Source organism: Prionailurus bengalensis, chromosome D4, assembly GCF_016509475.1.
Source record: "Prionailurus bengalensis isolate Pbe53 chromosome D4, Fcat_Pben_1.1_paternal_pri, whole genome shotgun sequence".
Classification (NCBI taxonomy): Eukaryota; Metazoa; Chordata; class Mammalia; order Carnivora; family Felidae; genus Prionailurus; species Prionailurus bengalensis.
The window spans coordinates 42,195,891-42,211,810 of record NC_057359.1 but is presented as its reverse complement, the minus strand read 5'-3'; the positions used below and the strand labels follow the sequence as shown (position 1 = coordinate 42,211,810).

The following is a 15,920-nucleotide window of genomic DNA, read 5'->3' as shown; positions in this document are numbered from 1 at the left end:
GGAGAGCCCGATGAGAGGCTTGAACCCACAAACCATGGGATCACGACCTGAGCTGAAGTCAAACACTTAACCAACTGAACCACCCAGGCCCCCTCATTAGTTTTTTTTTTTTTAATTTTTTAAGTTTATTTATTTATTTGAGAGGGAGAGAGAAAGAACAAGCAGTGGAGGGGCAGAGAGAAGGAGAGACAGAATCCCAAGCAGGCTCCACACCATCAGTGCAGAACTGGATGTGGGACTCAAACTCATGAACTGTGAGATCATGACCTGAGTTGAGATCAAGAGTCGGACGCTAAACTGACTTTGTCACCCACGCGCACCTTCATTCTTTTTTTTACAGCTGAATAATATTCCATTGTGTGTGTGTATGTACGTATAAATATACACACACCAATCCTCTTTGCCCATTCATCTATCAGTGGACACGCTTCCATATCTTGGTTACTGTAAATAATGCTATAATAAACACAGAGGTGCATGTATCACTTTGAATTAGTGTTTTTGTATGTTTTGGGTAAATACCTAGTAGTAATTACTGAATCATATGGTAATTCTATTTTTAACTTTTTGAAGACTTTCCATACTGTTTTCCACACTGGTTGCACCAGTTTGCATTCCTATCAACAGTGCATGAGGGTTACTTTTTCTCCACATCCTCCCCAACACCTGTTGTTTCTTGGGTTTTTGACTTTAGGCATTCTGAAAGGTATCTTATTGTAGTTTTGTTTTGCGTTTCCTTGATGATGAGTGATGTTCAGCATCTTTTCATATGTCCACTGGCCATCTGTATGTCTTCTTTGGAGAAATGCCTGTTCATATCTTCGGCCCATTTTTTAATTGGGTTATTTTTTGGGTGAGTTGTATCAACTCTTTATATATTTTAGATACTAACCCTTTATCAGATAGGTCATTTGCAAATATCTTCTTCCATTCTGTAGGTTGCCTTTTAGTTTTGTTTGTTTCCTTTGCTGTGCAGAAGATTTTTATTTTTATGTAGTCCCAATAGTTTACTTTCACTTTTGTTTCTCTTGCCTCAAGAGACGTACCTAGAAAAATGTTGCTATTGGCTGATGTCACAGTAATTACTGCCAGTGCTCTTTTCGATGATTTTTATAGTTTCAGGTCTCACATTTAGGTTTTTAGTCCATTTTGAGTTTATTTTTGTGTTTGGCGTAAGAAATTGGCCCAGTTTTATTCTTTTGCATGTTGCTGCCCTGTTTTCTCTACACCATTTGTTGAAGAGACTGTCTTTTGCCCATTGTATATTCATTCCTCCTTTGTCAAAGACTAATTGACCATATAACTTTGGGTTTATTTCTGGGTTTTCTATTCTATCTATTTCTATTCTATTATGTCTGCATTTTTCTTTCTTAGTAGGTATTTTTTAAGATTACTTATTTATTGGGGCACCTGGGTGGCTCAGTCGGTTAAGTGTCCGACTTCAGCCAGGTCACGATCTCGCGGTCCGTGAGTTCGAGCCCCGCGTCGGGCTCTGTGCTGACAGCTCAGAGCCTGGAGCCTGTTTCGGATTCTGTGTCTCCCTCTCTCTGACCCTCCCCCGTTCATGCTCTGTTTCTCTCTGTCTCAAAAATAAATAAACGTTAAAAAAAATTTAAAAAAAAAGATTACTTATTTATTAAGAGAGAGAGAGAGATAATGAGTGGGGGAAGGGCAGAGAGAGAGAAGGGGACAGAAGATCTGAAGTAGGCTTCATGCCAACAGCAGAGAGCCCCATGTGGGGCTTGAACTTCACGCATCATGAGATCATGAACTGATTCGAAGTCAGATGCTTAACCAATTGAGCCGCCCAAGTGCTCCTCTTTTTTTTCTTTTTAAGTAATCTCTACATCCAATGTGAGGCTCAAACCTTAGGACTCAAGATTAAGAGTCACATGATCTACTGACTGAGCCAGCCAGATGCACCAATCTATGTGTCTATTTTTATGCCTCTACCATACTGTTTAGATTGCTATAGCTTTCTAATATAACTGGAAGTCTGGAATTGTGATACTTCCAGTTTTGTTGTTTAAAGAACATAAACTGTTAGTATGACAAAATACATTTAAAGAGAGTAATTTTATTTTTTTTTTTCAGAAAAATCAAATGATTATTCACTAAACACTTAAGATACACTATGTGATCTTTTAGTAAATACTATTAATTCTTTAGGTAATTTTAAAAACATTATATATATTGTGCCTAAAATGTATGAAAATTAAGGTAACAATCAAATTAAAAATACTATATGTATCATACTATGACCTGAATGTTTGTGTTCCTCTAAAATTCATGTTGAAATTCTAACCTCCAAAGATGATGGTGTTTAGGAGGTCAGAACTTTGGGATGTTCTTAGGTCATGTGAAACCCTCATGAATGGGATTAGTGCCTCTAAAAAAGAACCCCCAGAGAGCTCCCTCACCTCTTCAGTCATATAAGGATAAGACAAGATATCTGCAACATGAAAGAAGGCCCTTGCCAGACCATGCTGGCACCCTGATCCAGACTTCCAGCCTCTAGAACTATGAGAAATAAATCTCTGTTGCTTATAAGCTATACAGTCTGCATTATTTTGTAATAGCAGCCAGAATGGATTGAAACAGATGACCTCAAAGAACAAATACCATGTGTATACAGCCTCAAATATATGAAAATAGTTTAAGGTATCAATATTAAAAGTTAATCTCAAGAGTAAGAAAATAAAACTCCAAAATATACTTGCCACTTACATCAGTGAATATCTGCCAATGGACACAAAATATTTTCTCTTAACTAACATTCTTGCTAATTGTACAGTAAAATACAATGACAATACAAGAAAAATATAATTGCTGAAAGATGTAAAAAACACAAATATCTATCAGTGGATGAATGGATGAACACAATATGGTATATACATACCATAGTATTATTCAGCCTTAAAAAGGAAAGAAATTGTGACACATACTACAACATGGAAATACTTGGAAGACATTATGACAAATGAAATAAACCAGACACAAAAAGAAAAACATATGATTCCATTTTCTATAGGATACCTAGAATAGGCAAATTCATAGAGACAAAAGGAGAAAAAGATAAGAGCTGAGAGAAGGGGGAATGGGGAGCTATTATTTAATGGGTACAGTTTCATTTTGAGAAAATGAAAAGTCCTAAACATGGATGGTGGTGGTGGCAGGACAACAATGTGAGCATATTTAATGGGACTTAACTGTACACCTAAAAATGGTTATAATGGTAAGTTTCATGTGATGTAAATTTTGCCACAATAAAAAATATATATCCCCCAATTTAGGTTGGTAACACCGCAAACAAAAGTACAGTAAAACCTGGGTTTGCGAGCATAATTCGTTCCGGAAACATGCTTGTAATCCAAAGCACTTGTATATCAAAGCAAATTTACCCATAAGAAATAATGGAAACTCAGAAGATTCGTTCTACAACCCAAAAATATTCATATAAAAATGATTACAATACTGTCTTATCATACAAAATAATAAAGAAAATACAAAATATAAAGAAAAATAAACAAATTAACCTGCACTTACCTTTGAAAACCTTCATGGTTAGTGTGGGGGAGACAAGAGAGAGGAGGGTTATTGTGTAGGACAACTTTCACTATCACTGATGGAATCACTGCTATCTATTGACTCAATGGAATCTTTCTCTTTTCGTGCAACTTTAACAAGGAACCTATCCAATGACACTTACTTTTGACTCCTTTTGAGGATTTCACGGAAATGTAACATTGTATTATCATTAAACAGATTCATCGCTTGCACTGCTACAGACTTATTTGGGTGGTGCTTTTTTACAAAATTTTGCACTGTTTCCCACGTTTTACACATCATCTTAATCTCATTTGAAGTGAATGGATCCTTCCACCTTTTTCTCTTCCTCCTCTGCAGACAAGATGCAGACATAGACTTATAAAACCTTGCAATTTCAGCCACTTGCATACCTCGATAGTACTTCTCAATGATTTCCTTCTTAACTTCCATCATAATCATCTCCTTCTTCTTACCGCCTTTCTTTTCAACCTTTTTCTACATGGGAGCCATTGTGTATGTTCGCATGGATGTTGACTACAGTACAGTATTAATAAACTCTTGTCATATACTATATTTAATGTAATTGGCAATAAGGCAGCAGAGGAATGGGTCTATGTCTGCAGGCAGCCTGACCTAGAATGAAGCAAAGCATTCCTAAGCTTACTTTTGTATGGAAAAGCAAAGACTGTCCATAGGTGCTTTGAAGTGACAAAAAATACACTAGCACCAGTTGTGGACACTTGAAAAACCACTGATTTCTGCCAAACACCGTGGCCTGAGATTGAGCATCAGAGCATGGGAGACAATCACCCCCAATGCCGCAGAGAGAGCGAGAGAGAGGAACTATTGTCTCAGTTGTGATTATGTGACATTTGGTGTCACGTATTACTCGTATTACAAGACATCAGTCATTTATCAAGTTAAAATTTATTAGAAATGTTTGCTGATCTTATGGAACACTCACAGAACAAGTTACTCGCAATCCAAGGTTTTACTGTATATTTTAGCCAGATCCATCTGGCTAAAGACAAAGGGGAAAAATGGAAAGAATCAGGGAAGATGCAAACACGGAAAGGCACAGCAAAGCTTTATCTTCATATCAATGAAATTTGTAATGATATATTTGTGTGTTTATTGATTATTATTTATGTTATCCAATAAACCGAAGGCCTGTGAGGCCAGAATGTTCGTGTTCTGCTCAATATTTTACTTCCAGTGCCCAGCAAATTTATTGAATTAATGACTGAAAGCACCACAATACAAAAGGTCACAGATTCAGTACTATGTAACTAATATTATAAAACTCCATAGTTTAAAAGTCCTTTATTTTTCCACATTTTATTTACTTAGCTATAATAGTTTACTTGCTTCCAGACCCCAGTACTTTAACAGAATCATGAGTGTTTTTAAAGCCTATCTATAGGCCTCAAGTTGCATCATGTACTAGTAACATACTAGAGACGGGGTCGATGAGGGACCCTAGGCTTCGGTGCTCTAACAGCAATGAATTAGGTTGCATGCTGATCTTGTTCTGAAACTTCTCACTCTTACTTATGAAGACTTAATATGTAAATGAGTTTCCTTCCTTATGTATCCAACATCAGTGGCTGAATTTCTTGTCTCCAATTCTCAGTCTCAAAGTAAGTGAGATTCAAAACTTGTTTCCACATAGCCTTGAAATCTGTTGCCTTCCAACAGACACTGATAACTTGTACAAGCCTTGATTATACTAAAACACCAGAACTCATATTCTCATTTGCACTTGGCTTATGATAGCCTGTACTGTTTGATGTTGAATTGATTTCTCAAGAACTGATACATTTAAATTCTTATCTTATTAATTCATCACATTATAACTTTTACATGTGATCATATAGCCTGTTTGTCAAAGCTGTAATATGGACCAAAGATCTAAGTATGAGTTAAAACTATAAACACATAGTAGAAAACATGGAGGTAAATCTTTATGACCTTGGATTTGGTGATAGCTAGATATGTATATGGGTATGACACCAAAAGCAAAAGCAAATAATAGTAATAATAATAATAATCAAGCTTCAAGGAATTAAAAACCTTTGTATATCAAAGGAAACTATTATGAAAGTAAAAAGACAACCTACAGAATGGGAGAAAATATTTGTAAGTGTCTAGTAACCACAACATGCAAAGAGCTCTTGTAACTCAAAAACAAAAAGAGAACCCATTTTTTTTTAATGGCAAAAGGCTTATATAGATATTTATCCAAAGCAACACAAACGGCAAAAAAATACATGCAAAGATGTGCAAAGAAAGACTAAGTGTTAACTAGAATGGAGGGCAAATGGAATCTTTGTAGATTGCTGGTGAAAATACAGAATGATGTAGCCACTACGAACACAGTCAGGCAGTTCCTCAAAAAGTTAGACATATACTTACTATATGACCTAGCAATTCTGCTCACAGGTTTATATCCCAAAGAACTGGAAATAAGTATTCAAACCAATAGTTGTACATAAATGTTCATAGTAGCACTATTCATAATAGCAAAAAAGTAGAAGCAACCCAATTAGCCAACAAGAGATGAATGAATAAGGGGAACGTGGATGGCTCAGTCAGTTGAGCGTCCCACTTTGGCTCAGGTCATGATCTCACAGTCCATGGGTTCGAGCCCCATGTTGAGTTCTGTGCTGAGAGCTCAGAGCCGAGAGCCTGCTTCAGATTCTGCATCTTCCTCTCTTTTGCCCCTCCCCTGTTCGTACTCTCTTTCTCTCTCAAAAATAAATAAACATTAACAAAAAAAATTAAAAAGAGATGAATGAATAAATATATATTTATTGTATACAGTGGGATATTATTCAGCTGTAAAAAGGAATGATGTATTGAGACATACTACAATGTGGATGATTCTTGAAAACCTTATACTAGGCGAAAGAAGCCATATGCAAAAGGTCAGATATTATATGATTCCATTTATATAAAATATTCAGAATAGGTAAATCTACAGGGATAGAAAGCAGATTAGTGGTTGCCAGGAACTGAAGGAAGGCAGAAATGGGCAGATTGGGAGTGACTGCTAAATGGATATGGGGTCTCTTCTGAGGGTGATTAAAATGCTTTGGATTAGATAAAGATCATGTCTATACAACATTATAAATACACTAAATGTCACTAAGTTGTATGCTTTAAAATAAAACTAATGTGTAATTCTTACAGTGCTAACAGTTATCCAAAAATACATGTGTTTGCAAAATATGTCATGATTTAGCAGACATTTTTTTGAGAATTTTATTTCCAACTCATGTTAGAGAAATTCAGTTCCTAATCCTCATTTCTATATATGGAAAAATAATATTTGCACTGAAAGAAAACAGGGAGTCTTGCTTTGCTAAAGGAAAAAAAAATAACTGAACTTTTCCTACCATAATATTTTGATTTTAGCTCCTTAAAAATTATTACTATTGAATTTTATAAAATATTCTTTGACATCATGGCCAGCATACATTTAATGTTTAAACCGAAAGGAGATGGTATTCCATTGATCTATAGCTTATCTACTTTTTATCATTAAGGAAAAATGATCAAAAGATAATTGAATTGAAGAAGACTTTAGTTATGATATATGGGGTAGAATTCCCTGCTTCTATAAAGTAAAACTGAATTTTTAAATTATGAATTCTAAACCCCTTTACTACTGGCCCCAACTCTACCCACCTTCACTGACAAATTCACCAGCCAAGATTCTCAGCATCAAATAGGAAAAGCATCAGTAATTCTTTGCAAATATTTTACATTCTCATACTGATTTTCAGGTAAGAAACAAAAAAGTGAAACAGAAATGACAAGAAGGGGGTAAAGATGTTCAAGTGTGCTATATGAAGAATTTAGTTTTTATTTTAAGAGCAATGGAAAGATGCTAAAGGGTTTTAAACAAGGGAAAGTTATGTTCTTATATGTATTTTTAAAAGATCACCCTGCAGCATTAGGGGGAAAATGGATTCAAGGGTATAACAGTGGATGTAGGGAGATATTTACAAGTTTATTCTACATGAGCAGGAAAGATATGATGGTAGTTTTTGGACAAGGGCATTGATAGTAAGAGTGGAAAAACAGATATATTTTAGAGATATTTGTGATATGGAATCATTAAGACTATTAGAAGGAGGTCAGATAGAGGGATAAATCAGTTATAACCCCCTAGGTTTCTGGTTTGGACAAACGGACAAATCATAATGCTATTTTCCCTACTTTATGCCACTACTATTCCCTTATAGCTCTTATCGCCCTTTTGCTTGTTTTTGCTGTTAAGCTGTATGAGGTCCTGATAAAAAAAAAGGGTGGCATATTATTTTTCTGTGTTTACCTGGACCTAGCAGAGTACTCAGATGTAGCATTTTTATATAGGCTATGGATTAGTACAAAAAGACCAAAATTACCCACCCACTGCAAGTTCCTGATTTATTTAGCCAAAGATGCAGATAAACATCCAGTGAATGTCAGTATACCTTCCCTTGACTTCAAGGACATGTTGAATTTGCAATATAAGAAAAGCTAAATATCCTGTGGCAACTGCACCTCTTTTTATAGTTTTATATCACTACTCAGAAATAAAGTACACAAATATTTTTGTCTTTAGGAAAATGTTAGCTTCTTCATTTAGGAGAATGTTAATATGACTTTGTTGGTTCATAAATCTAACTCAGTTATAGTAAGGCAACATCCTCAACTAAGTGGAAAAGCTGAGTAAGCCTGGCATTTCTGCAAGCTTTCCTTGCCTCTCACTACCTCGCATCCCAAAGAATGGTTTCACCTCACTGGCACATGGCAGATGGCCCTAAAATAAATCTCATTAAGAGTTTGCAATTATTATTCTTCAATACACCACTGTATATTCAATCCACAGCTTATGTGTAGCTCTGAATTATATTGTTTAAATAGTGAATAAATGAAAATATATGAATATTTGTTAGATAAATACTGAGGGAACAAGCCAATTTATTAGCTCATAGATCGTGAAGTTCTTGGTCTTTTATAATAACATCATTATGATCTAATAAGTACATATATTTTATGAATATAGGAACTATATCCCATGCAAATTTCTCAAGTCCTCACATTCTTATACTACAGCAGCAACATACTTCTGACTATATTCAATGGTAGAAACACTATAGTATGGGTCAGTGGTAGCATCATTTCCTTTAACGTATTTTATAAACTGACTTAGAGCTGCCACACAATTTTTTATTAGGATCTTCAAAAGTTAACTCAACTTTTAAGATTGAATTTGGAAGTACTATTCAAATTCGGTTGGAAGTAGTTTTAGTAGGACATCTTCTTTTATATGTTCTAGTCTTAAATAGTCAGGGCTAAGTATTAAACTAGATGCCAAATGTATGACACAAAAATAATACTGCCTGGTCCACAGAAAAATAAGCTAATACTTCTAGTCCCTGACAAAAAGGAGTAGACATGTCTATCCCTATTCATCCCACTAGTTAAATATAAAAACCCTGAATGTGATAACACAAAACAAATATTAGAAAACTCTGAAAGGCAGGGAAAAGAAGAAGGACACGAAAGGGACCATAGGAGTGGAAGAACAACCCACAGTGATAAATTCTCTGGCTTTCTTCTTTCCTCCCAAATATCTCAAAGTAGGTACTAGAGAAATCCACAACCTCAAAATGCTAATGGACACAAATAAAAAACAGTCTCAAACAAATTCTGCCCTCCCTAGCCAAGGAACTGAGAAGTGGGCCAACAAGTAGGACAGAAATCATACTGACAATAACCACTCTATTCCCGCCATATACCACTGGAAAAAGGAATTAAAAAAAAAAATCCTTGCTATTTCTGTCAATAAAGGAAGGTCAAACCAGAAGCCTGAAGTTCTACCCTCATCAAGTACAATGAGGCACCCCTTCACACATCCTTTAATGCAGTGTCAGCAGGGGTCAAGTTAGGAGCTAAGACCGCCATCACTTCTCCCAGTATTGATAGGACCCTCTCCCTTAGACACAATATCATCAGAGATCTATTAAAATAAAAGATTTAAATAAGATCTAAAGTCTCAAACATAAAACACTCCCAATGGAGACAAGTGAAAATCACTCATCATACCAAGAACAAAGAAATCTCAACTTGAAGGAGAAATTGTAATTAAGAAATACCACCACCAAGATAATAATGCACATGTTAGAACTACTTGGCAAGGATTTTTTTTAAAGTAATCTCTACGCCCAATGTGGGGCTTGAACTCATGACCCTGAGAACAAGAGTCACATGCTCTACCAACTGAGCCAGCCAGGTGTTCCTTGACAAAGATTTTAAAGTAGCCATGATTAAAATGCTCCAATAAACAATTATGAATGATCTTGAGACAAATAAAATAGGAAGCCTCAGCAAATATATCAGTTATATAAGTAAGAATCAAATGGAAATTTTAAAACTGAAAGTTATAAAAAACTCAATGCATGGGTTCAACAGCAGATGAAAGAGGAAAAAAATCAGTGAACTTGAAGACAGAACAATAGAAATTACCCAGCTTTAATGACACTGATAAAATAGGCTTAAAAATAAAATGAACAAAGATTCAGGGACCTGTAGGTTAATACTAAAAAATCTAACATTCATGAAAATAGAGTTCCGAAAGGAGAGGAAAAAGAATGTGGGCCTGAAAAAAGTATTTAAAGAAATAAATAGGGAAATTTCCCAATTTGACAAAGAGCACAAACCTAGAGTTTCAAGAAGCTTAGAAAATCCCAAACAGGATAAACCAAAAGAAATCCATGCCAAGACAGGTCATAATTAAACTTCTGAAAAGTAAAGACAAATGAAAATGATTGGAAGTAGTTAGAGAATGATGCACTCCCTTTAGAGGAATAATTAAAACAACAGTGTATTTTTCATCAGAAAACATGGAAGTGCCAAATTTTTCAAGTCCTAAAGAAAAAAAATGCTAAACTAGAATTCTCTAATCAGTGAAAATATCCTTCTGGAATGAAGCTGACATGAAGACATTTTAAATAAAGGAAATATTAGAGAATTTGTTGCTAGCCAACTTACCCTAAATGAAAATCTAAAGGGAAACTCTTCAAACAGAAATAAAATGATAAAAGAAGAGAACCTGGAAGGTCAGCAATGAAAAAATGACAGTGGAAAAGCTAAAAACGTCCTTCTTTTGAAGTTTTAAAATTGTGTTTGATAGCTGAAGCAAAAACTATAACATCATCTAATGAGGTTCTCAATGCCCCACGTAGGTAAACCTATAGACACAGAAAGTAGATTACTGGTTACCTAAAAGGTGTGGTGGTGGTAGAGGAATTGGGGAAGTGACGGCTAAGTGGTGTGCAGTGTGGGGGAGGGGATAAATGAGAATGTTGTAAAATTTATTGCAATGGTGGATGTATAACTCTTTGAATGCACCAAAAGCCATGGAATTATTCACTCTCTACGGAGAATCACATGGCTTGTGAATTATATTTCATTAAAGCTATTAAAAATTGTCAGGGACTATTTCTGGATAAATCTATAAATAATTTTCAAGATAAGAAACTTTCTTATCAGCATAAGACTTTAGCACTAACAGAGTGTAGTGTACTATAAGAGGTCATTGGAAGTACACATTTTAGTCTGACATATCATTTCCTTAAAAGTTTATCATCATATGGAAAAGGTGTAATCTAAAGTTACATGTGTTATCATATAATATATACTGTATGAGTCTGATTTTCAGCTAAAAAAATTCAATGATATTTAATTGCATTATGCCATATGATGCTAAATTCTAGTAATCTAAAAGACATCAGGCTTTCAAAAAAACTGCATGCTCTTGATGTCAAAAATTAGCTCTAAATGAAAAAATAGTTAAGTAGCAGAAGAAGCTAATTATGTTGGTTTAAGTCCTTTAAATTTCAAAATAAAAAGTGTTCTGTCTTTGCCAAGCTGAATATAATAGCCTGTGAATTATAAGATCAAGCAAGAAAACTGTATGTTTTCTAAAATGTGAGTATCCTTCATCAAGTTTTATACTTAGGGCAGCTAAAAGACCTATGTGGAGGGATCAGCATTAAGCCCAAAGGACAGGCAGTGCACAGCAAGAAAGAAAGCAATTCCCTCGTGTCTTTTGCAGGTCACTACCAAGGACCATGTTAGCAGATCCATACCAGACCCTTAACAGGCAGTTCTGCTGCTACCAGTAATTAGCTTGGACAGCTCTGGCTCCAAGAGTAGCAGCAAGGCTACACCATAATGAGCTCAGCTGGGATTAGCAGGACAGGGCAGGGAACCAAGAGAGCTCAGGCATTCTGCATTGCGTATGTATCTAGGAGATCAAACAAGGATGGCTGGCTAGGTTATCCCCTCTCCACCTCATTCCAAAAATGAAGCACGGCAGTGTCTAAAATACAAGCTAATGAAGAGCGACACCTCCAACAGATGAGAGCCACATTAATTAACACAATCCCTAGATCATATTATACAGTTTCGGCTAGAGCTAGCAAATGTGCAACTTGTTATTGCATTATACATATATATATATTTAAAAAGCTATCCCTTTTTTTTCTTTATTTTTATTAACAAAAACCAGATTATTTCATTTTCAAATTTTATAAGGTATTTCTCTCACGACCTTTAAGCCACAAAAAATTTCTCCCAAATGTTTATCTAAGTCCATGTTGTTAAAAAAGAAACTCACTTTTGAATCATTAGCTCCTGGTTCTCCCTTTTGAAATAGGCCAGTTCATTCCACACAGCATCAGAATCTTCTTGGCGAAGTTGTTGGGGATCTGCTCTCTTTATTTTTCTGATAGGAGTCCTATTTTTAAAATGAAGTTGTTTTCTTCCTTAATATGTTCAAAATGCAATGTAAATTTATTTATACATTCCCTAAAATTTAAAAACATATATTGACCAAATTTCTAAATTCAGGCTCACTATTTATGGAATGAATTTCCTCAAACCTAAGTATGTAGAAATTAAAATCCTGTGTGAAAATTTCCAAAAGACTAACCTGCTACTACAGAAAGCAAACTTTTAAGCAGAAATATGACAGTCTTAGGTCTATTTCTCTCTATTCATTCTAGTAATAATAAAACATATATTGCAGGATGGCCACTTTCTAAAAAAGGATTATAAGCAATCAACTCATCTAGAATTTGTTGCCAACCAATCTGAATGCCGTATATGCACTTTCTCTTAAAACAAGCTATCATCAGTAAATATGTCAGAAAGTAGTTTTCACGCTTCTAGTGACTACTAAAGTTAGGTGAGCAGAGGCTAAATGCAGGACAAATTGCTTTATCACTACTTTACTGACAAGTGATATGAAACATTTTCCATTCTCCAAAAGAAAAAAATTAGACGTGACAATTACCTACAAAACATGCCAAATGCCCTTTATGTTTTCATTTTCTGTACATAAAACAAACTCTTCGTTTTTATTTTGTAAAAGTGCTGTACTGGCCAATTTAGAAACAGTATTTCTCTACAGAACAGACCAATGTGTATCATCAACATTGCCCTAAAGGATCCATCTCAAAAGATGAGAGGGTAGTAGATTTTCTGTACTCATTCAGTCCTTTGCCCTCTGTTGATACTGTTAACAGGGGAGCCACTTACGACTAACCAAGATCTGAACACCTGTTCAGAGCAATTGAACTGAGACCGCCAATTCATTCAGATAAGCTGCAGAACAAACTGATGGATAGTAAAGATTTTCAAATTGCATACTAGGTTGAAGTAGTTTTAAGACAGTTAATTTAACTATACATGTGAATTTCATATTTCTCTGGTCTTTCAATTAAAGAGTTATAAACTTTGTATTACCATTATTTTATTTATTTACTTTTTCAATCATTTGGGTATGAACTAATTTTGCATTAAGTTATCTACTTTACTAATCTACTCTATTGATATTTAAGTGTATACAATAATTCATAATCACCTACATTACGAAATCTGCAAATGATAGGAATATCTATAGTTATTGCTAGCATATTTATCTGCTTTCATTTATTGTATTATCGATTCAAAACTTCACAAGAAAGATTTGAATACCATGTAATTTCTTTAAAATCAAACAAAAGCCATTAAAACACCTATACGATGCTACTCGATTCCATTTAATATTTAGGGAAATGCCTTTATGAGCTATGTAACTCACATGCCACTGCCTTCTTCCCACTGTTTTAATTGCTCTTTTACTGCTCTGTAGTTGGTCTGTAACATCTGTAGCCTTTCCTTGCGTTTTTCATGGGCATCTCTTAGCTCATCATTTTCTTGGCTCTGTAGAACACAAAAAAGCAAGTACACAAGTTTTAAAAAGTATGAGTATAATGTTGCAAATAAAAGGTTGCCCATCTAAATATGAAATTTGAAAGTAAACAGTAAATATAAATTAATTTGTAATACTTAATTAAACAGAAAAAAGGGAAGGATTCTTAAAGTCACAAAATAGGTTTGCTTGGTAAATTCAACAGACGCACTGCATTTTTTTAAGCTTAGTAATTTCAAAATTTTGCTGTCAAATTAGTTTCATTCCTGGGTGCCTGGGTGGCGCAGTCGGTTAAGCGTCCGACTTCAGCCAGGTCACGATCTCGCGGTCCGTGAGTTCGAGCCCCGCGTCAGGCTCTGGGCTGATGGCTCAGAGCCTGGAGCCTGTTTCCGATTCTGTGTCTCCCTCTCTCTCTGCCCCTCCCTCGTTCATGCTCTGTCTCTCTCTCTCCCCAAAAAATAAATAAAAATGTTGAAAAAAAAATTAGTTTCATTCCTTTCCCTGTAATCAATTAGTACACATACAGATATTTGAGTCAATTTTACAGAATTTTAATTTCTTTTTCAACAAAAGGATTAGTCTATATATAACAAAATTTTATTTTCATAATTATAAATGCATAGAATCAGTGTAAAAACACTAATCGTAGTAAGATCAATGCTTCTGCCCATGGATTTATGATTCGCTTAATACAAAGCATAGGGATTACACAGGAGGAAAAAAATCAGTTTGGACTATGTCTGAAGTAGCATAGTGTAATATTCTGGGCTGCACTGTACAGAATCGAAATGGAAGAACTGGGCTTTGTACTCTTGAAGAGGTCATAGAAACATTACTGGGTTATGCCATTAAAGTCAACAACTTCTAAGTGTTCAAAATAGAGTACATGAAATATGTCTTCATTTAGATATACCCACAAAATGAACTTATCAAGGCCAAATTTTCAGTTCCTAGAGGATGTATTTATGTTACATACGCACTGTTTCTCAAAGTAAAGTAACTCCTTGAATTTAACCATGTGAATTTCAAATTTGTTTTTTAAACTTTTTCATATTTCTATATGAAGGAACCTGTATAGTTATTTAGTGGAGGCAACAGGTACTCTCTAACATTATGGTGAGGTGAAATGAGTAGGCACGTGGCAGTCAGAAAAATCTGAAATCTATTCTTGGAGCTTTCTCATGTTGGCTGAATAGTCTTAAGAATACTATTTAAATTAATTCAATTTCTTTTTCTGTAAAATACTGAAAAGAGCACAGAGATTTAAATAATGATGACTAAATTAAATGAGCAAATATGCAGGTAAAGCCGCTGGCACTATGCTTGCCCGGTAGAGGCATAAAGCAGAAGTTAGCTTTCTTCCCTTTCATTTTCCCAGGTATTAACTGATGTCCTTATCATGAAGAAGCCAAATTCATGGATTCCTGAACCATCTACCTCTCATCTCAACAGTGAGAAACAGAGTTTGCATTATTTTACTGCAATTCTACCTGTCTCAACAGTATGGATATTTTGTCATTCCACTTTGAATGTAGGTCTAGTAGGATAACTTCAATAAATCTCTCAAGTAGTTATTAGGAAGTATCTGAGTCCTGTGTGCACCAAGCGTCTGTATGCCATCTGGAAATGGAAGTGCTTGATGAAAACGCATGAGAATGGCATCACTTGAAAGGGGCAATCAGAATAAACGTTATCCTGAAGAGTTTTAGAAGATAAACAGATTACAGATACTGCAAACTTGCTAAAGAGTAGCACGGTTTAATACCATGGTTAAAAATTCAGGATACTGAATTGAATTTTGTTCATTTCAACTGAAGAACCATATATTAAGAGTCTATTACATGCAGAGTGTTAAGTGCTGATAAGAGTTCAACTCTTCCTGCTCACAGTTAGTACATTTTATCTTGACATAGTTACTTAAATTCAGTGTGTCCCAGTTTCTCCATCTTTAAAATAAAAGCTATTTATATCTCTCCTATTCTAAGACAAAAGAATGATTTACCCCTTTTAAGAAAAAATTTTTAATGTTTATTTATTAACAGAGTGTGAGTGGTGGAGGGGCAGAGAGAGAGGGAGACACAGAATCCAAAGCAGGCTCCAGGCTCCAAGCTGTCAGCAC

General features: G+C 35.0%; 1 protein-coding gene across 3 annotated transcripts in view; it reads right to left on the bottom strand.

Annotated features, from left to right (window-relative positions):
- Nucleotides 1-15,920, bottom strand: part of CNTLN (centlein) — a 315,203-nt gene that overhangs the window by 130,265 nt on the left and 169,018 nt on the right. For all 3 annotated transcript variants that reach the window (XR_006295095.1, XM_043566783.1, XM_043566781.1), the window contains exons 11-12: nucleotides 13,691-13,812; nucleotides 12,224-12,343 (exon numbers count right to left, since the gene is read on the bottom strand). Coding sequence is in view for 2 of the 3 variants with exons in the window: in XM_043566783.1 (XP_043422718.1) it covers nucleotides 12,224-12,343; nucleotides 13,691-13,812 (242 nt within the window). In the remaining variant the exon portion in view is untranslated. The remainder of the gene's footprint in view (nucleotides 1-12,223; nucleotides 12,344-13,690; nucleotides 13,813-15,920) is intronic.